General features: G+C 42.6%; 1 protein-coding gene and 1 long non-coding RNA gene across 13 annotated transcripts in view; both read left to right on the top strand.

Annotated features, from left to right (window-relative positions):
- The first annotated feature begins 3,317 nt into the window (after nt 1–3,317).
- Nucleotides 3,318–8,689, top strand: LOC118230646. Of its 3 annotated transcripts, none has more exons than XR_004765895.1 (3): nt 3,318–3,357; nt 8,016–8,181; nt 8,385–8,689. It is a non-coding gene; the product is annotated as an uncharacterized LOC118230646 (long non-coding RNA). The 3 variants fall into 3 exon arrangements; XR_004765896.1 differs by lacking the exon at nt 3,318–3,357 and adding an exon at nt 3,728–3,814; XR_004765894.1 differs by lacking the exon at nt 3,318–3,357 and adding an exon at nt 7,186–7,373.
- Nucleotides 8,690–12,483: 3,794 nt separating this feature from the next.
- eya4 (EYA transcriptional coactivator and phosphatase 4) overlaps nt 12,484–21,873 on the top strand; it is a 69,850-nt gene continuing 60,460 nt past the window's right edge. For 9 of the 10 annotated variants that reach the window (XM_035423547.1, XM_035423546.1, XM_035423543.1 and 6 more), the window contains exons 1-2: nt 12,484–12,874; nt 17,752–17,829. In XM_035423547.1, the coding sequence (XP_035279438.1) occupies nt 17,797–17,829 (33 nt within the window). In that variant the 5' untranslated portion in view covers nt 12,484–12,874; nt 17,752–17,796. Of the gene's footprint in view, nt 12,875–17,751; nt 17,830–21,873 lie in introns of those variants that run through there. The other variant, XM_035423549.1, reaches the window with a different exon arrangement.

Here is a 21,873-nt window from a genome sequence, read left to right as displayed (position 1 = left end):
CTGCGCTCTCTCTAAAGGGGCACATGTCACCGCAGCTGTAACCGGTCTGGACAGCGTAACTCCCCTCAATTACGCGGAGGGCTCCCGAACAAGAAGTTCTGTGTCGACGTAGTTTGCCGGCCACACGTGGAGATGATCACCTCGACCAAGCGAGGGGGGGATTACGTTTAACCCCTTGCCCCGCCACTCTAATTGCCCTGCCGTGGAGCTGTGCAACCCCACTCTGCCCCCCCCCACCCCACCACACCCCACCACACCACACCAGCCCCCCCCGTTCTACCCACCCCAGCACCTATAACCAAGGGAGCCCAGTGAATGCAGGGCAGAGCAAGGAGCCATGGCAACCATGCCTCGTGGCATTCTAGAACATTCCCAGAACACCACTTTCACCCCGCAAAGTGAGATCCCGCTGACAGAAGTAGTTTTTTTTTTTCTTTTTTTAAGCACCTTGGCTCTCACCTTGGCACCCACTAAAGTAACAGTTAAGAGTTTGAAGGAGGTAGGAGTGAGGAGCTAGGAGGCTCCTGAAGGGTACTCGAGCAAGAAAACAGGAGTGCATCCTTTGCAGAAGCTTTTTTTCCAGAACGTGTGATGTGCAAATGATTGAGGATTCACCTCTCCCCATCTTCCGCTTCTGTAATTCTCGTGGCTTCCATTTCCCTAATACACATTTCCTTGATTCCTCCGTCCTTGCGTCCTTTCCTTGCGTCCTCCATTGGGGGGGGAACTAAGGAAGAGAGCAAAGGATGCAAGGAGGTAACATAAGCATCTGGAAAGAGCCCCAAATCAACATCAAACCGTATGAGTTTGAACTTTGACCTGCCAGCAGTGTGGGCTTACCAGTACCACTCCAGTGTACGACTGTGTGGACGCTGAAATATCTCTTTCAGGTCCACCTTGGCACCTTTTATTATTTTTTTTACATCTCAGGGCCCTTGGACAACTGACAACAACAACATTGACTTAAATGAAAACCTGTATTTCTAAGAGAAAAAAAATTCTAAGGAATTTGTACGACATGAAACCAGTGCCATTATTTAGCTTCATCCATGCAGTGCCAAGCATAAAAAAGTTTGTGTTTTGGCAAGTTTGTAGCCTCTAGAATGTCAATATTTTTTATATTATTTATCACCAACTACAGACTACCGCATTTTTCCTCCCACTGAAAATTACACAGAAACTGCGCTTAATATCTGATCAAACAATTCAGTGGCAAAAAATGAGCTCTTGAAAAAAGTATCAAAACTAAACTTCATTGTAATATCACAAGTAGTTTATGGTGGAATAAATCAATTATATAAAGTTGATTATATAAAAATGACATGCTACTCTGCATGACAAGTCACGAGTCCCACCTTCTCTGAAACTAGTAATTTCCTGCACACAATGAACTCCCTTTCAAAATTCACAAAAGTATTTGCAAAAGTACTTAATTTCGTGGCACAGAGAGACTGGACGCTGGGAAACCCATAACAATCAGCATCGCTCTAATGTTAAATTCATCTCCCCCCCCCAACCCCCCCCCCCCCCCCCCCCCCCACACACACACACCCCCCGCCCCCGTGCGTAGGCCTACCTGTCTCTCCAAAAGGGTGATGAAATTTGGGGTTTCGCAATCCGACCGTGATCAAAGGGGAGCCTGGTGTCGAGTGAGGATCCTGAGGCCGGTAAATGACATGGTAGATTTGCTTTTGCTCACAGTGGGGGGGTGGAGGGTGGGGGGGGTTGGGGGGGTGGTGGCTCTTTGTTCGGTCCGCAGGCAGGGTTTCAAAACACACACAGTTCTGCTTTCCCAGTCGCCGATCCCGCGCGGCTCCAAACGAGGCCCTCACTCTCTAACGTCCACCAGAGACGTTAAAAAGCTCTATTCTACTGCTGCTGATGCTTTATCTGTACACAACGAACACATCTGAGAATGCCTCTGAATCAGGGAGATATTTTAGGATGCCACAGGCTCCTGTAAATATTTTTTTAAAAGATCTTCTTAAAATGTGCTTTCAACATATTGATTCCCTATATTTGTGTTCTGATCACTGTGTGCTTTGCCCAGCTGGTACTAAGACTGTAATTCTACTCAATTGTATTGCATTTTACTTTCATTCCGTGTAGTGCATTGGAAATGCATGTTAGCAGCAGTAGCAGCAGTAGTAGTAGTGGCAGTGGTAGCAGAAGTGGTAGTAGTAGTGGAACTGGTAGTAGTACTGTAGCACTGGTAGTGGCAGTAGTAATAGTGATAGTAGTGGGATTTGCTCCATCTCACACAATGCATCTTGGTTATGTGTAGCATCACCCTGGAAACAGATTAGCCCCCTCTGACTGCATCACAGGAAAGTGTAATGAACTATTTGCAGCTCGTTAAAGCCGCCCCCCCCCCCACTCCCCCTCCCATGGGCAGCCCGTAAAGCGGTTGATGTGCAGGAGTTCACAGCAGCGGCACATCTGCATATGTGATCAGCAGCGACAAGAGCGGGGTTCACAAGACACCCCTGTAGCATCCAGCGGGACGCTTTTTTGTGAGACGCCAGGGAATCTGCCCCCCCCCACCCCCTCCCCCTCCCCTCCCCTCCCCTCCCCAAACTGCAGGAGCAGAGCACATTCTCTGCAGCTGTGTGATATACTCACCCCCCCCCCCCCCCCCAAAAAACCGCCTCCCAAACTTTCCCTACTCCCCCAGCCCCCTGGAAGATCCCCTTAAAACACCGCAGGGTTGTATCTGTGAAAGTCACAAATGATTTGACCTTTGACCCCGCAGACCAGAGTTATCAAAGCGGGGGTGGCCCTGCGCTGCCGGTGCGGTACCACACAAGTGGACAGCTGGACCGTCTGCGACTCGGAGACGGGAGGAATGCGGAGCAGCCCGTTCGTGTTACTCATCTTTTTCGCCCTCCTTTCCTCGAGAAATTAACAACCATTAGCTGCGGTCAGCCATATTTATCGAGAGACCGGCAAAAGGGTCTGTCGGGGGGGGTGGGGGGCGGGGGGCGGGGGTGAAGGGCGAAGCTAATAATTCTTATAATTATAACACATTCCCTGACGCATTTGTACAGCTGGTTTTACTTGCGGCCGCAATTCAGGCAAAGTGTCTTGCTAAGGAGTGAAGACAGCATAGGGCCGTCCCACCCAGGATGCTAACCCGCGAACCAAGGAAAAACAGCCCGCAGTTTAACAAAGGAGGTTGAAACAAGGAGTATGAGTCGCAGACTACTGCCCACGGATGCCACCAACCCTCACAGCATAACAATAAAAGTATCTTGTGTCTTGGATGTGACAGAACACTCATAAAATGGCCGTCCACCTGTTACCCACACTGCATTGCAATAACTGCCGGTGGACCAAGTCAGCTGTTACCTGTGTGAGGTAGGCCTAACGTTTTTAAATTAACATGTGCAGTGCAGCACAACCAATTGGGTTCCCCAGAAGGACAAAAACAGTTATATAAGAGACAAGTGTCAAGTTAATAGGCCATTAGTGTCCTTAGCACACACAGATTCCATATGGAGGCCCAGTGTGTCCTTTCTGTAAGCCTGTCCAGGGACCTCATTAACTCCTGTCAGCTGGACTTCTCCTCACAGTCTGCCTGTGTTTTCCGCATAGACTTGACTTCATTTGCTCTAGAGTATCGCATTACCGTTATATCACCGGAACGTAGCTACCCAATTAAATATATCATCGCATTTGGACCACTTCACGTTATCAAGTTTTTTTTTTTAAGTGAAATTCCTGCGTTCGCGTATGTCAGCGAAAACAGCACAGATTTCCAGGAGGCTACTTACCCAGGCGGCTAAGCAGGCTTCCATACCATGTCACGACACAGGTAGACCTACTACTTGCCTCTTCTTTGCGAGATACCTCGTCCTCGTCCTCCTCCTCCGCACTGCCAGTGCCAACAAACTTTTCAACAGACGATATCTTTTCCTGTGCTACTATCTTATGTCTGTTTTAGAAAAACGTTGTTTTGAATGGTTTTGTCTTGTAATAGTTTTCACGAGCGCAGTCAGTTGCTTGTTTGAAAGTTCTCACGTGATGAAACGTTAAATGAACCAACGCACCTAGCCAGCTGATTCAATCGGTGTTGCTGTTGGCTAAGCCACCTCCCGCGTATTTGCTTTAGCAGCCAATCAATAGTGACAATTTTCTGTAAAACGTCACAGATGTATTCGAATATAAATGACAGTACTGGAGGACAATATTTTATGTTAACCGTTTTTTCCTCAATTAAAGTTTGAACTTCTTTTAATGTATCTTTCTCCACAGACGAGGCGATTCGGACCACCTACTGAATGCTAGGGAAAACCGTGTAATATTGCACAGGTTGTGGAGTCAGTGGATTGTGGGCCTAATGTCGAACATAGCTGCATTAAATATTTCCAAAAGGGCATTTCTGAAATACATACCCAGAAAAATGTTTTCTAATTCTCTATACCTTTACACAAAAGCATATCATTTTAGACAGAAATTAATATGCAGAATGCAATGAGTATTAAAGTATTATATCTTGTAAAGTAATTTCACGTCCCTTGTCCTGTTTTAAAGATTATGGTGATTAATAGTATGATATTTGTGTGGGGGTGCACCTCCTGAGATTGATCTTATGCTAACTTATAATGTACATAACCATAAAACATTCAATTTACATGAAGTAAAACTTTGTACTTTGCTGCTCTGGTTCCAGATGATCCCCTGCCATAAAAATGTCATGGAGAAAGTTTTTTTTTTTCACAATGGTGAAAAAAAGAAGCAATGAATGGTAAAATAATTTGTTGGCAGACATTCAAAAATCTTACTGTGCAACCTAAAAAAAAAAAAAAAGCATCTGTCCTAAATGTAAGTTTTCAAACACTTTCTCTGACATGTGTTACTTCAGTTGCTCAGAGGACAGAGGTTGGGAAATATTTCCCTGTCTGAGAACAACATCGCTCAGAACTGCTAAAGTCATATTCGGTTTGAGGCCAGACACGGTAACAGAAGGACACTTCATTAAGCTCTCCAATCTTTAAAAGCTGTCAGACTTTTTTTTCATAGTTGTCAAGCCAGCTCGCCTAGAATAGAAGTAACATACAGCACAAGCATTGCTTTGTAAAAGAAGGATTGTGTCTCTTTGGTGACACCAGTCTGTCTCAAAATGGAGTGCTGTGTATCAACTTAATACTTCAGGGGTCTATGCTAACACAGGTAGCGCATGTGCTCCTATGGTGAAAAATTTAAGAGCACACTAATACATCACGGTTAGTAGATGTGCTCCAAAAATTTTTTTTTTTTCAGTTAACACTCATCCATATTCAGGAGCAAATTATCTATAAATGGGAGGACTGTGGAGTGTCGTATTCAAATATTTTCTAAAAAGTAAATACATGAATCAAAGCAGATTATAAAATATCAGATAATATAAAATATCAATACAATCAGGGCAGTCTTTAATGGAAATGTTATTTTTAAATTTTGCTTATTTTAATGGAAGATTTCAAACAAAGATAATTGACTAAGACAAGATGCAATTCCTCCCCTAATCGGGCAGTGACTGAGCAAAGGGTAATTCTTTTCTAGACCATTACTATTCTACAGATGGGAAAGACAACCTCGGGGCTAGAAAGCCTGCATGGTCAGTAAGCCTGCTGGTTTTCATTCTCAGAAGTTCAGTATTGAGTTGAAGTCATGACTTGGACAGGAAATCCAAGTCATGACTTCTAACCAGGTATAAGATTGGGTGTTACCATTGTCAGGTGAAAGGTAACTCTTACACACAGGCCCACAAAGGCTGAAGGTGCCCATCTCAGGCCAGGAGAAACATTTCACACACACACACACAAAACTGCCTTTAGAAAACTGGGAGTTTAAGAGTCCTGGCTGACCTTAAACAGTCAGGAAATGTAGTTGTTTTATTTCAGTTGGTACTTTAGCTCAAAAGCATTAAAGAAAGTCATTATTTACTAGTCATTCCTGCGGATAAGCATAACGCCTGGTCCCCAAAGATGGAGTAGGCCTACATACAGCACGCTGTGACTCGGCCCCGCGTGCCAAATTTGAAACTGTTTTCGCATTTGAATCCCCGCTAGGAAGGTAGCAGGAGCTAATTGGTTGCCAGACTCCCCTCCTTCCCCCCTCACTTGACAACCCCGAAATCAGCGCCGCCTGAACGGTAGGCTAGATCCTCTTGCTTTCACAGAGCCATGCAGAATGGCTAAAAAATACCGGTTATAAAAGTGTAATCCGAACTCTAGCCACTCGGCAGGACATTAGAAGAATTTACGATGTGCTAAATATTTCCTTTGTTCCTCCCAGTGCTTGCCTGCTCTAGCAATTAGGGAGCCGGCGACCGCACGTGTTCATTACGACTCCCTTTCTCCGCGCGACGTTTTACTGTTTCCAGGGAATGCCGCTTCATCTACGTCACGCTGCTTCAAAAATGAGAAGCAAAATTTCAGATCTACATTGGGTCCAATTTGCTGGCATTCTCTCTCTCTCTCTCTCTCTCTCTCTCTCTCTCTCTCGCTCGCTCTCTCTCTCTCCCCCCAACACCTTCTCTCAGTAAGGGGAGAAGGTGTTTGTTCGGATGATATTTTAATTCGATTAGTTGAAAATTTTTTTGACTTGTGTCAGTTCATTTTAAGTTTGGGTTGTTCATTTAAATTTTTTGTTTGATTTTCGTGTTGTATTTGGTTTCTGTACGGTCCAAATTTTAATTCCCCCTCTTTGTTGTTGTGTTGTTGTTGAATAATGAGCCTTTAAAAAGTTTTTTTTTTTTTTTTTTTTTTAATGCGCACAATTAAATAAATACGGTTGCATGTCCTTTTGGGAAACCAGCAGAAGTGTGTTGGAGTAGTGGGGGTGGGGGTGTGCAGTAAAGGAAGACGGCAATGCCACAGAGAGAGAGAGATTGTAGTAATAATAATAAATCACTTCTGAAATTCCTACATGACACATGCCTTCTGTGGTACAAATGACTTGCCCCATCTTTCAATGATTATTTTTATACTGTGTTTGACACACACTTCTGGAAACGTCTTCTTGTTTTACTTCGTCAGCAGAGCTCCCAGGCGCAAGTGCCTTACATATCTATAAATACTACAGAGCTAAATGGCATTTTCTCACCCACCCCATCCCCATCCCCCCATGGGAGTCATGAGTTCTGACTTGGCAAGATGCTAAACTTTTTTTCTTCTGCTTTTTCTAACCGAGCAACAGCTGTCTAAAAAATAGATCCACCTGGCTCTGTCTTGCACAAAATAAATTCTGAAATAAAGCCGTACAATTAGTTATCCTTAATTAACTTGCAAAAAAAGGGAAAGGAAACTATCTGAAGGTCTTTCCACTCCTAGCAGATTGACATTTCCACCCGTGGTTTAATAATTGTTCGTGTGGATCTTCCTGACGAGGTGTGTTTTTTGAGTTTTCGTTTTTTTTTTTTTAGTTTCCGCGAGCGCCCTGCCAAGTTCTCGCGCTGCCATGCTGCGAGCGCTTTTTGGATCAACAACGGCCCAGGCTATTTTGGGCTCTGTCACAGCTTGAAGTTTTAATTTATTTTGAATATTCTGTCAATCATGCCCGCCGAAGCTTTTGTTTTAATGCTTCGCGAGTGCCTCGTGAACGTGCCGTGGTCTCGAGGCAGCTGCTGAATTGTGCGGCGCTCGTATCTCTGTCACCTGTCATTCAAACGCCATATATCGTCATACTTACAAATGAGTAATCCCCTATGGTTTGACGGCAAACGGAATGTCCCCTCTATATTAGCACATGCATCCGTCATTCTATCTATTGCTTTGCGCTCTGGTTGGCCTGTATTTTGGGAACTGAAATATAACATGTTATGTTTAGACCTTGATTGTCAATTCTATTCCAAGTCTTTGACATATACATATCAGTGATTAAATTGCGCAATTGATTAATCAGCATTTGATAATTACTGTAGTTTGTCCTTTTTCTTGCTCTTTCAAAAAAAAAATCTGAATATTTTTACATTTTGTGGGGAGGAAATGGGATTTTTTGCATGACATTCATGTGTTTGTTCATTCTGTAAGTGTCTTTTCCCCATGACATTTGGAGACGATAATCCCTGCTGTACAAGAAAGAGTCTGAACAGACCAGGATGTGATACAACATCCGTTCCTTCCACGAATGACGGCAATACACAGAGAAAACAAGCCCCAAGTGCTTAGTGTTCGGGGTCTGTGATGCACTGTAAAGGTAATACAATGGCACGGACTAAACTGCCCGTGCTGATCTAACCAGAAATTAATATCCTTTACAGATACTACTCTGAATGGCCACATTGAGCCATGTCTGGCTTTTTAATTTATTTATTTTTTATTTTTATCAAATGACACTTTAAATTAACGTCCCACCTCTTCGTTATTGTTAACGGTTCTGTGTTTTATTACTTCCAAAAGGGCAGAGAGCAAATGGTTTCCGCAGCGAGGAAAACCTGTTCCCAACATCTCCGCTCATTTCCGCGCTGTGCTTGGACGAAACTTCAAGCTTTTTACCGCGTTAACTGGCGTCTCTGCAAGGGACGTCGTTCTCAACGGTCTTCAGAGCAGCCCAGGCAGCAAGATTCACGCACGAGGAAGGGATTCTGTGAGATGACAAATCTTTTGAATTGTTTTTAATGTTTTTGTGGAACGTTTGAAAGTCTATGTTGGTTACATATTTGGCCATTTTTATGGATAAAGCAAGTTTGGTTTGATATTGAAATCGATCAGTTTCAGACAAGGTTTGAATAAATGCTTTTTCAAAAATAGTTTGCAGTTATTTGTAGAAACATTGAATCCAGGAAAGACATAATGCACGTTCCATGCACAACCAACACCATCCTTAGGGAGGTATAATCCCTTAGGCCTACTCTTTGCAGAGTAGGCCGAATTAGCTTTCAAGCACTGTCTGGATTTTTTTTTTTTTTAAACTTTATTCATGAGAGTTCAGTGAAACTACATACATCATAGTGGTTAGGATTTTGCTTTAATTTTGAAAAAAAAAGACTGCTGGAGTTAACCTTTAAAGATGGCAAACCACAATTCTTCTTATATATGTTTTCAGATATGAGCGCAACGGTGCCCTTTCTTCCTTAGCTGTCACCGTATGTTAATGTTCAATGTGTGTGCTCCGATCCCTCAAACATAACCATACAAGTACTTTGACCATTGGATGACTAGCTGAACAGAGTCATCTGGTCCACTGTCTGCTAGGCAACGGTCCACACCACAAAATGGAGGCGTTTCAGCTACAGTTGGTTTTTTGGTGTTTTGAGAAGGGGGGGGGGGGGGGGGGGGGGGGCTGGGGGAGATGGAAATCTGGGCTCGTAATAAAGCACATTCCAGAGAACAAACAAAGAAGGATCCCTAGTGAACTTTATAAGCAAATCTTATAAAAGCTTAAAGCACAGCAGTGCAATTAGTATAGCATGTGCTATAGGCTGGGGGAAGAGAGAGTGATGTAAGTGCCATTGATGAATTATTTCATGGCACAGGCTAACCACAAAACTAGAGGAGGCTTGGTCTCACATTTCAATAAAAATCAAAGTGTCTGAATTTTACAAGACAGGAATCTGATAACTGTCTGCTAAAATTCATGTAATAACCCTAAATTAAAAAAGACATACTCATGCACAGTCTTGAAATGTCTAGAAAGTCTACAAAGACTGTGATATTGTGTCACTTCTATTGTAAACAGATTGCAGGATATGCTTTATTTGTAAATATTGTAGAGAATTAAGCCATATTCAGAATATGCAAATGCATGTGGTTTAAATGTGAATAGAAAGGCTGCTGTCCAATGTGCCCGGGCATCCAAAAGCAATATACTTCACACTTCACATTTAATATGAGTCAAGCAACACCAGATGGTTTTGAAATATGCTTTTCACAGACGATACTTCCCATATGCTGTGTATTCATTCAGGGGACTGTGGGGACAAAGTCAATTCTTCAGCCATAATGAAATTCTTTTATATCGTTTTTTATGTTATGGATAAAATGCATAAAAAAACTCAAAGTAAAACGAACTCTGTTAGAGTTGATTTTACAACGGGAATTTATTTTACTGTGTAATGTTTCTGGCTTGTAATAGCATAAATTGATTTTTTCATTTATTTAGTATTTATTCGGTTTGTGTTACAACCTGCTTTTGTCATAGAAATTATAATCTGCCCAAATGAGACATCCTGTACCACATATCCATGGTTTTTAGAGAAACCTTTATAGTTTTCGTGTTGTGAAGCTATTTATAACACTGGGAAAGAAGTGGGCGGAGTCAGAGTCTTGTCGTGTCAGGACCACATATCCGAGGGTGGTAGCAATCTGCTGGCAGGTCTCGCAAACCTTCTCCAATGGGGGTCCCAGGAAGCGGGTTTGCAGGGACGTGTATCGTTTTTGGTCAGGGTTCTCCTCCTTGGGTTCACTGCCATTATGTTCTGGTTTGGAGCTTCTGTGGAGTGGAGGTATTGACCCTTTGAAGAGTAGGTTTTTGGAATGTTTTTTTTAAAAGAATTATTCTAATTCAGTGTTCTAGAACTCCATTGCTTTCAGTCGCCAGTAGTGATTGTTACATCAGCATTAGAATGTTCCGTTAAGAACATTCTGATATACATGCAGAATTCAACACGACCTAATTTGCGCCTACACACCCCTTGTTCCGACAACAACAGAACTCATTTCATTGGTAGTCCCAAGGTAGATGGCATGACACACACAGCATGGCTCCTGGTTGCTGAACTTTCTTTTTTGAGTGGCACCACGTGCACAACCAATCACGTCCAGGCTTTATCTTTCGTCAAACGTAAATAAGAAGGCGTCTCCTCCCTCGCTTTTGGATGCTCCTGGTGATAACGCGTGTGGCGGATTAAAGCTGACACCGCTGAACGACGATAAAATTGTTTTCCGCTGCCCGTCGTTCTGCACGACTTGGTGCTTTTTCCCCCGTGACCACAGCGTTTCTGCACACTGTTTATTTCCCAACAGTAAAACAATACAGTGGTTGTATTTAACACATCACAATGAGTTTACTTACAAAGGCCTTATGTAAAGAAACACTGATACCTCGGGGAAATCCTTTGTAAGAATGTGCAGCATACTGTCTGCCAAATGTTATAGATTTGTTGTTGTTTTTTTTTCTACTGACGGCACAAACGTATTCCAAACCATAATATTTTTACACAAGGAATACTGCAAATGACCACATGCAGGGATATTACTCAAAGGGAACATTACAAAAAACAGCTGTCATGATTATAATCAAGTCTGTCTGTGTGTGCGTGTGCATGTGTGCCTGCGTGTGTGCATGCATGCGTGCATGTAAGACTTCATGTGTGTCTGTGTGCATGCGACGGGTGTGTATCTGTGCATGCATGTGTATGCAGGCATGTGTGCATGCATGCATGCATGTGTATACAGGCGTGTGTGCATGCATGCATGCATGTGGGTGCGTGTACAAGCGTGCACATGGCAACTGTATTTAATTCAGTGCGTTCCAGCTTGCGCACCTCTCACCCCTGAATATTACTTTTGACAGCACCAACAGCATTAATACTAACATATAAGGATGAATCTATTTCCTGGCACTGAAACCTTAAATATAAAACTTCAAACTCCTACAAAGTCAAATGCTTTTTTTAAACGTGTTTTCTGTTATAATAGAATTCAGTCATGCCTTGGATTTGTTTATTTTGTTTTATTTCATTTTATTTTAAGACATTGATATTCATTTCTTTCAGCTTCGGGGGAACCTGCCCTTATATTTTCAAAAGGGATCTAAAGATGAGTCTCAACCACAGACTGAGGTTTTTGTTTTTATAGCAGGAAACCACAAACCACAAAAATGCATTACCAACAATTCTGTTTATTTATGAAAAAGCCTGACATTGCAAAATGCTGCTATTCCCTGGTGGGGACTTGTGTCGCCTTCTAAAATGCCACACTCACCAAGTAAAAGACACATCAAGCCCTTTTAACAAACTGCGGGGCTTGCTGTAACAAAAATGATATTTAGATTCCAGCAGGCAGCCTTAGTCATTTTAACTTTTGAAATTTCAATCCGTTTATATGGTTGTGTGTTTATTAAAGAAAACAAGGCCTGTTACTTTGCTGCTCAGTGGTGTAACAACAGAACACATCACAGAAATCCAGTCCAGTCCAGTCCAGTACCATAACCACTCCACTACAGAAGCACCCCTAGCATTGTGCCGATTTGTGCAGGTTAATTTTGTCCTAAGGAATTTATTTATTCGTTTATTTAGTCCTAACAAAATAATTGTATGATTTCTTAGAGAGAAAAAAAGACCACGATAAAAATGAGCATATTTGAGGAACGGATTAAAGAACAAAACTAAATAAGGAACCCTCGCCGCTTGCCCGGACCCCACTATTAATAAGAGATTCATTTTGAAATCCTTAGCCCTTCCCCTCTGTAACCCATTAAAGCTTTGAATTCTTGCCAAATGGTCTCCGCATGGCAGCTGCTGCGCATGCGCTCTGTCATGCGACGCCTGCTGCTTGGCTTGTAGGAGCAATAATGCACTGAGGCGTGCAAAGCTATATTTTGACAAAGTTTTCTATGGAAACAAGTATTTAAAGTAGTTGGCAGCATCGTTGCGCAGTCGCACGAAATTATTCTTAATGGTCGTTCTTTTAGGCTTTAGTTTGTTTGAAAGACTCCATTGCTTATGTTATGGTAGCTTCTGTGTCCTATGTAACAGTAGGTTATTTGAACGCCGGAGAAGCTCCCAACGCTAGCCTGCATTCTCAGCGCGCGGAGAGGCGAGCACGCCGTTAATTCTCAGCGCTAGTAAATTCTTACTCCGGCGAACATGTTCGAGGAGTGAATTTATGAAAAGTAAGAAGAGCAGGACACGTTTCTTGAAGATTTGGAGAAGTCTGTCATTATCAGGGTATGATAGCTACTTTTTTCTTTACAGTTCTTAATTGATTTATTTTAATAAATGAATTCTGTGGTTAATTAGGCTACTTTAAGAGATTTATGTATTGATTTGTTGTAGTTGAACGCCCGATGATGCAGCAAATTTGTCTTAATACGTTTATTTTATTTGTCTAGAAGTATGTAGTGAAGTAGACATTAATGGAATTAAACAATATGCAAACGGTCATAATTTTGATTCTGTGATTTAGATGCACTTTCAAATTCACTAGATGTTGCTTTATTATTGATTAGTACTTCTGTTACATTAACGTATCTAACAGTGCCGAAAAGCAGATCGTCATACAGACAGGTAGCGGAAATTATTTGTGATTCACGGTTTATAATTAACAAGCAATAAGAGCTATTTGAGCACGCGAACTATCCACAGTTAACGCAAAAAATAAATTAAGAAAATAGAAAAAATTACCTCATCTGTTTAAGAATGCGCTTGGCTCATGTTTGATATTACGCCACAATCTTATTCATTCATTCTCCTGTCACAATTCTTTTATTTTTCCATAGGCAACTCTTACGTAATCATTTCTTTTATTGATTCGGTTTTTCTCTAGGAGGGCATTGCGTTGAATTTTTCTGTATGATATTTTTTCAACGTCGTTTTAAAAAAAAAAAAAAAAACATCTGTCTCTCAGACAGGGCATGCTTATAGCTTGTTGCACTTCATTTCAGCGCGCGGTTCCACGTTTTTCTCGTTAGATTTTTCCTGTAACCCGTTCGGTTCCATATCGATGGGAGCTCTCCTCCAGGTCCACGTGGAGTTTGTGTTTATATTTGATATGTAGGAAATCGGAGTCTCGTCCTTTGCTCTAAGATTCCTCCGTTCAACCTCAATGGGCTTTTGGCTATTAGCCTGTCTCTTGCTGTCATTACAGACACTTCGAAAATCTGATACCTCAGAAAACACACAGGTTGGATTTCACATTAAGGACTCATACTTAACACGTGTTTATCCACAACACACAGCATTTGTTTTGGGAAAAGCGATGCGGTGTTATGACGAGGAAATGCGACGGTATTACTCGATGAGGGCTACTGTGCTGTAGGTTACCTATTTGCTTTTTGGAAATGCAATTTAGGCCCAGAATAACGCGGCTCATCGGAACAGACCACGTTTTTAGAAGTTGCTACAAAGTGTGCTCATTCACGCCTGGTTTAAACAAAGTAACTTATTTAATCATAAAAAAAATAAAAGTTTGATTGTTGTTAATGCAGGCCTGTTATTAAAATAAAAAAATAAAAATCTACATATGTTGTAGCCTGGCAGTTTGCAGGTAGAAGAAGTATCTTAATTGTGTTTATGCCTGTGATCAAAAAGGTGACGGGTAAATTTATTTGGTTTAGAAGGCCTTATTATTAATATTTATACATCACACATAAATGTTCAGTGTAAAATCAACTGTGGGTGGTTCTAACTATAGAGTATATTTGGCCCCTGTCAGACTCAGACTCTGTTAGAGTCGGTATAACTCTGGTCATCTTGTCGTATAATGCCGGGGTGCATTATAAATTTGTTTTTATTTTTTGTTGAAGCTGTTGTATTAAATGCGCTATTTTGTTAAATTGTTGGAGAAGTGCTTCAGTGTTTGCTATTTGGACAAAAGTTAGTGATTGCAACCTGTGGTTTGATCCAAAGTTGTGTATACATTTTTAAAATCATAACTAAAATAAGAAGTAATAACAATACTGCTGCAACACCTATTTCTGAAACTTGTTTTCCCATGCATACATACTAGAAATTTCCCTCAAGACAGTTTATCTGAAAATAAACTACTTCACGATACTGGGAATAAGGATTATAATTAGCCAATGTGACTAATTATTTATGGATTGTGAATTAATAATCATTCTTGTGTCATGCACCTTCCTGGGAAGTTGTTTTGGAAAATACCATAACTACTAGTGCACTCTTCAGATATTAATATTTAGTTTATTACAAATCTAGTTTGTGTGCTTATTTGCATAGATATCTTGGTACAAAAGTATTGAGATCATTAATCTAAAATTATTTATTTATTTTTATTTACTTACTTCCTGCTAATATATACTGACAAGGAAACCACTAGTATACAGTGTAGGTCTGTGACAACATACAGTGGTGTTATGGGACAGTATTGAGTTTGAGGGTTCAGAGATTGAACCGACTATTATGCCAACGACGGTGGAGAGGAGGGGTGTGTGTTCACAGTGCAGATTTATTAGGGATACTGATCCACAGTTTGTTTAGACTTTTCTGGAATTCAGTCATTTCCAGTGGAAATTGGTAGTGGCTGGAATGCCATGTGAAATTGACTGTCGACTATATTTGAATTATTCTTTGTGCACTTGAAGCGTAGTTTGAAAATATGAAGGGCCTTTTTGTTGATAAAATATTGCTACTGGTGATGCAGTAAAAATTGAGCTGTGCATGAGCATGAGTCAATTCCTAAAAGAATCATTACAATTTAATTTTTTTCAATGTTTTTTTTTTATTATTATTGCTGTTGCACCTCAATTATTGTCTGTGTAGATATGAATTGATACACTTGTTATTTGCCTCAGGCCCGATTTGCCTGGATTAGTCATTTTAATATGCACTGCAATAAAAAGCCCTTGTGGTCCTTAAGGTCAGATAACAAAATGTCTGATTTGCTGATCACGAATGTACATCAGGTTTAAGACGAACGCAGTTGTTTTAGAGATGGTAAAAAAAGTAAAGTGTTATCGAAATAATGTTGCGTTAAATGAGATGCCACTGTAAATGTCCTTGGTGGAGGTTACGGGATAATACGGGAGCAAAAAAAAAAAAATCAATTCACCATGACTGACTTCCCGAGGAGAAGCATTATTGTCTTCGGTTTCAGATAAGGAGGAGCTGAAAAAATAATGAAAAATTAAAACGATGCGCTCGGAGTATTAAAGCCAAAGAGGGCCCTTCTCCTGCCCTGGTTTTCCGGTGAACCAAAATTTTTTTTTTATTTTTTTTTTTGCTCTTAAGAAAATACAACAACTTAAAAAAAAAAAGATGGTTCCCTAAATCCCCCCTTTCAGAAAAGAGTGATAAGCTCCTTGGGTCATTGCAAGTTGGAAAGGATTGATAAAATAAATGTTTGAACAACCCTCTTCGGTAATTTTTGTATGGCGGCGCGCAGTGCGCAGAGTGGGGCTTGCGTGCTTAGAGGAAAATGGGGACAAGGCGAGCCCGTTTGGCCCAAGGAGCCGAACTGGCCCAGAATGCACCGGGGCCGAGGCTATAAATACATCTCTGGACCTGTTAAGTGAACGTGAACTTCCCCGTCTGGTCCTGTCACCGATCCCCTCCGTTGGAACGACGCACAATAGTTTGGGAAGTAAGACGCGTCACCGTTACCCAAATCCTCCCCCCCCACCCCCCACCCCCCATTGCTGTTAGGCCGTTTGATTGGTCTCACTGCTGCATGTCTAGTATTGCAGGCCCTTCTTTTTGCCGGCTTGAGTTTAGCCAGTGTGCATGTTCCAACCCCCCCCCCCCTCCCCGTCACCCCCCAAATAAAAAATTAAAAAAATACATTTCCCCCCTGTAGCCCCAAACCCTGTCAAGTCCTGTCTCTCCTGCTGTGGGACTCTTCAGATCGCTGGCCCGTGCTGTCCTGGTCTTTCAGCGAGAGAGTGAGACGGCTTTAGAGCTTCGTACGCGAGCTATTTTTGTCATTCCTCTCCAGTACAGCGTGTCAAGCTGTTTTTTTTTATCCCCCTGTTTTGTTTTCTACGGAAAAGTCACAGATTTGATCTGGGAGGCTGCTGTAAAAGGCCAAGGCCGTTTGGAATCATTATCACCAAAGTACAAATAGTGCCACCTAATAAATCCTCCACATTTAAGACCTGGAGCTACGGCCAACCCCCACCCTCCCTTCCCCCCTGCCCCCCCCCCCCCCCCCCCTGCCCCCCCCTGGCCGTGACATTTGGGGATGCGTTGAAGACCCTGGCACACACCTGCACCTGGATTTCTCTCACTACCCCCCTCTCTCTCTCTCTTTCTGTTTCTCTGTCTCTCTACCCCCCCATCTCTCTGTCCCTGTCTTCCTCTCTATCTCTCTCTCTCCCTCTACGTATGTCTACCTCTACATGAAAAAGAATCAGCCCTTGTGTAAAACTACCTGAGTGTATTTCCGAGGGTTCTGTGTGTTGGACTTTGTATAGCCTGCTACCTGGGTTCATATGATATTAACAGCAGTGCACTACACGTAAGACAGAATGCCCAGCAGGTAGGTCACCTGTTCTCCTTTGAATCAGCTGCTCTCGACCTCTCCGAAAAAGTGACCCGGGGGATTGCATAGAGGAAAAAAAAACTGTAATCAGCTCATTGATGCCATAAGAACCGGTGAAGCACATGTCAATGGCATGGGGTCACTGTGGAGCAGCGGGTTTTAATTAAGTCGTGCTGTTTCCCATAATCCCGTAGGATTTTATCATGGACGGTGGGACAGACTGCAGTAGGGTAGTATGATAACCTCACCGCGCTCTTCGCGGTTGAGACGTCTCGAAATCAAAAATGTTGTCGCAGGGCGTCGAAAAACCGAAAAACCGTTTGTGTCACCTCAGGAAACACTGACCGGTCACGTCTGGGCCCGTATCCATTTAGCGTCTGAATAGCGGGACGTGCTGATCCAGGATCAGGCGTCCCTGTCTGAATTCCGACCCCATCCATTGTGAGCGAAATGGAAAAAACAGGTCCTAGATCAGCACTCCGGAGTTGCACAATCCAGTCTGCATTATTTATTTATTTATTTGTTTGTTTGTTTGTTTGAGAAGACATGCTGACAGTCGGGATAAATGTGCACAGTCAGTCTGATATGGATTATATGTATGTTTTAGATATTTTGACTGCCCCAAAGAGAAGACTGTAGAAGACAAGGCCTGATGGAAACCTCACAAGACCTCAATGAACAGCCGGTGAGTGTTTCTTCCTTCATTGTCCTGTAGAACACAAAGAACAGCCAATGAGTGTTTCCTCCAATATCCTATGGAACACAATGAACAGCCAGTGTTCCTTCCTTCATTATCCTGTAGAACACAAAGAACAGCCAATGAGTGTTTCTGCCTCCATTATCATATAGAACACAGTGAACAGCCAATGAGTGTTTCCTCCAATATCCTATAGAACACAATGAACAGCCAGTGTTCCTTCCTTCATTATCCTGTAGAACACAACCAATGAGTGTTTCTGAGTGTTTCTGCCTCCATTATCATATAGAACACAATGAACAGCCAATGAGTGTGCTTCCTTCATTATCCTATAGAGTACAACAAGCAGCCATTCAGTGTGGTGAATGAGCAGCCAGTAAGTTTAGTTCCTTCATTTTCCTATAAAACACTCTGGCCTGTCTTCAGCAACACTTATCTTTCACTCACTATTGATCAGAAGTCCAGCAGTGCCCATTATTAATGGAGAGGAAATTATGTTTGCATTGGAGAAAACACGTTGGTGAGTTAAAAACAAGTGGTCAATGAATCTAGGCAGCTGTCAAGCAAAAAAAGTGCCAGGAAATGCCTCAGTGTGAGATTTGATATTCAAAACGTCTTTTTTTTATTTGCTTCTCATAGTGTGATAGTACAATGCACTCACAGAATGTAAATAAAGTGATACGTATATATATATATATATATATCAATGTATGATTCATATTCTCAAATTGCTAGTATGAGAGATACAATACAATTTACTATAAGTCTTTTACATAAATACACCATTACAATTATATAAGAAATTGATTCCATCTCAGCTGCATAATTCACAAAAAAGTGTAGGTAAATGAAACCCCATGTTCTTAGCTCTTGTGCAGTCTGAATACTTTCCATGAGTGCAACCATTTGACTGAGCATGGATTCTCATTTCTCAATCTCATTGTTGACCACAGAGTAGTCTCTTACTTTTTGAGGCTTTGGAGCCGCAACGATACACCATTTATCAAAGCTTTTGCACCAACAAAAAACTATGGAAAAGGAAAAGGAAAAATGTATTCGAAACAAATAAACAGCGTGAACACACGCAGAGACTGAATCTGTTCGGCTCGCTTTGTTTTGGCCTAATGGCCACCCAGGCTTCAGAATGTTCGGTGGGCAAAGCCGTCGTCGCGGCGACCATAATATGAAGCAGATGTAGGCCGAAGCCCCCTGTACACAGTAGCCATATGGCAACTGTAAGGAACCGAACAGGAAACAGTCATGAGCTGCCAATGATTTCCACACAGTCCGGAGAAAAAAGTTGTAAATTTCGGTGGTTATCTGCCGATTGAAAACACCCCAGGTACTGCTGAATCACACAAGAGCTCTTTGTTAAAAACATGTGGCTCCTCTACACCATTTTTTCCAGAGGTAAATGCTTATAAAAAATATTTATTAGTAATGTTTTTGAAAGTTTGAGACGTTAAGACGTTCGCAAGGTCGTCTCCTCAAGTAGTTTTCGAGTATGCTTAATTTCAGTTTGTATATCTGATTAACGTCATTTAGTTGAATTATAACACGACGTACAACGATTACTACTAGCCCCAACCCAGCTTCTTTTCAAGTGAGGAACAGTCATTGTAATAGAACAAGTGCGAGTGGCACTTAAAACTGTATAAAATCAGGTCAGACGTTTTAATGGAAAAATTGGCTCTTTTTTTCTTCTTCTTCTTCTTCTTCTTCTGTTGTTTTCTGTGATAATAGAGCAGCGAGTGCTTCGGGCCAGTGTTCCGCGCCGCTAGTGTTCGGGGACGGCGAAGAGTAGGCGCCGCGGTGAACGTCGCGCCCGCGCGGCGTTGGCCCGTTCACCAGCGACGCCTCGCCATTGTGGGGCCCCTGCATTGTTTGCTTAAAGATCAGCCTACAATTGTCTCCAAAATAATTTGGCGGGGCCGGGACGGCCCTGCGGGTTTCGGATTTCAAAGACATTTTGTGAGGAACAGGTGTAATTTCATCCCAGAACCTTAGTTTTAATGGCGTGGATTTGTCACTCCCCGCCGTGCCAGCCCAGAAAGCAACAATGGCGTTTAACTGGGGCAGGGACTAGAAAACATGCCGTTTCTAACACTCCTTGGACGGGGATTGTAAAGGCGTCTTGGCAGCTACGTCGCATATGCAACTTTATCACTAGAGGGGAAAAAATACATGATGTTCATATTTGTGGGTTTGCGGTTCCTAATTTTGCGGCGGCAGTGTAATGGAGTGGACACGTTCAAATCTGTTTGTTTATCCCTCACCCCCTCCAACATCTGCTTGTTTATCATTTTATTTATATCTGAAGGTCCTCAGTGTCTGACGGTGAGATTACAAGGCTTATTTTCGCGATTTATCGATCACAACTTAAATCACAATTCATTTGAATGATATTTGTTTTGTGTAGTTTTTGTCTCAAAGGTATGTTTAGTGATTGAAATGAAAAGGGGGGAGGGATCAGTGCAGGGGTTCCAGTCCCCCCCCCCCCCCATAAATATCCTCCTCAGATTATGACATTGCATGCTCACGTGCACACTCACGGGTGTGTGCATGTACATGCATGCATGCACGCACACACACACACACACACACCTCTCCCATCCGTCTCTACACCACACAGCAGAATGGGGTGTGTGTGGTCATCTGTCGAACACCCGATACGGGCCATCGCCTCGCTCCTCGTCAGCCGCGTCCGCAGTCGCCGGCCCTGACGCGGTCCAGCCCGTCCGCGCGGTAAACTCAGATTACCTGCTGCGATTCATCTGCAATCCAGCACAGGCCTCGGACGTTCGCCAGAGCACTCTTAAGATGCTTTGCTCTCTGAACTTGGGTGTGTGTTTGTGCTTGGGTGTGTCTGTACGGGTGGATGTGTGTGTGTGTTCGTGTGTGTGTGTGTGTGCCCGTGTGTGTGTATATGTGTGTAAATGAGTGTGTGCGTGCGTGAATGCCTGTATTTTCCCACGTGTATCAATGTTTCAAATCTACTGAACTGGTTTTACGGAGAGACATTGGCCAACTTGCAGTTTACATTTTGTGGACACGATGCTTCTTAAATTGACCAGACCTGTTCCACCAATCACCAGTGAAGTTTTTTGTTTTAGGTGTCTTCTCTCAGAGCTTTGAAATGCTCGTAGGAACTGCCACTCACAGCAGATCACTCCAGGCACCCCTTGCTTGCAGATTTGGGTAGGGCGGCTGTTCGAAGTCTCAGCGCTGTTGACTAATCCTGGAAAAGTGAAGCGAAAGGAGAAAGTATGGGGGGATGGGTGGAGGGCAGAAAGGGGTGTTTGCAGACCCTGGGGAACCATCCAAGGTTATAATGTAAGACAAAATACAATGAGAGAGAGAGAGAGAGAGAGAGAGAGAGAGGGAGCAAAGGAGGGTGAGAGAGAGGGAGAGTCAAAGACAGAGGGAGAGGGAGGTGAGAAAAGGAGGGAGTGGGAGAGCTAGAGAGAGGGGGAGACAGAGAGGGAGAGAGAGCGAGAGAGAGAGAGAGAGAAAGAGATAAAAGAATGTCTTTAGCTCTTTCCTCTGGTGCAGGCCAGGACTGGGGTGATGGCTGTGGGCTGGGACCTGCGTCGGGCAGGAAGGTTTTAAGTTGCGCCTCAGTCTGGCACCTCAATATGAGCGGGCAGGGCTTGATTACACCCCCCCCAATCCCCCCCCCCCTATACCCAACACTGATTCTTAAATCAGTTTTTTTTTTTTTTTTAATTTAAAAAAAGCATTAAATATTGCCTGCAAATCTGCCGTTCATTCACGTTGGGAAAATTGGTCCCTCGTGAAGGAAAAGGTGTTGGTATTGGGAGTGTTTTTTTTTTGCCAGTCTAAGTGCTGTGTCTGTGCGTTAACATTTTAACCTTCTTGTACCGATGTCTGTTTTAGCCGTTGAACTCTGGTGTGTCAATTTAGATTCCTGACAGGAATTGGCTTCTGTTTTTTTGTTTCCTTACGGTAGTAAGCATGACCTCAGCCTTCAAGGAGATCATGTTAATGGGCATAGCATAATTTTCCCAGCAG

Source organism: Anguilla anguilla, chromosome 6, assembly GCF_013347855.1.
Source record: "Anguilla anguilla isolate fAngAng1 chromosome 6, fAngAng1.pri, whole genome shotgun sequence".
Taxonomy (NCBI): domain Eukaryota; kingdom Metazoa; phylum Chordata; class Actinopteri; order Anguilliformes; family Anguillidae; genus Anguilla; species Anguilla anguilla.
The sequence above is the reverse complement of the archived record's forward strand: the minus strand, read 5'-3'. Positions and strand labels throughout refer to the sequence as shown.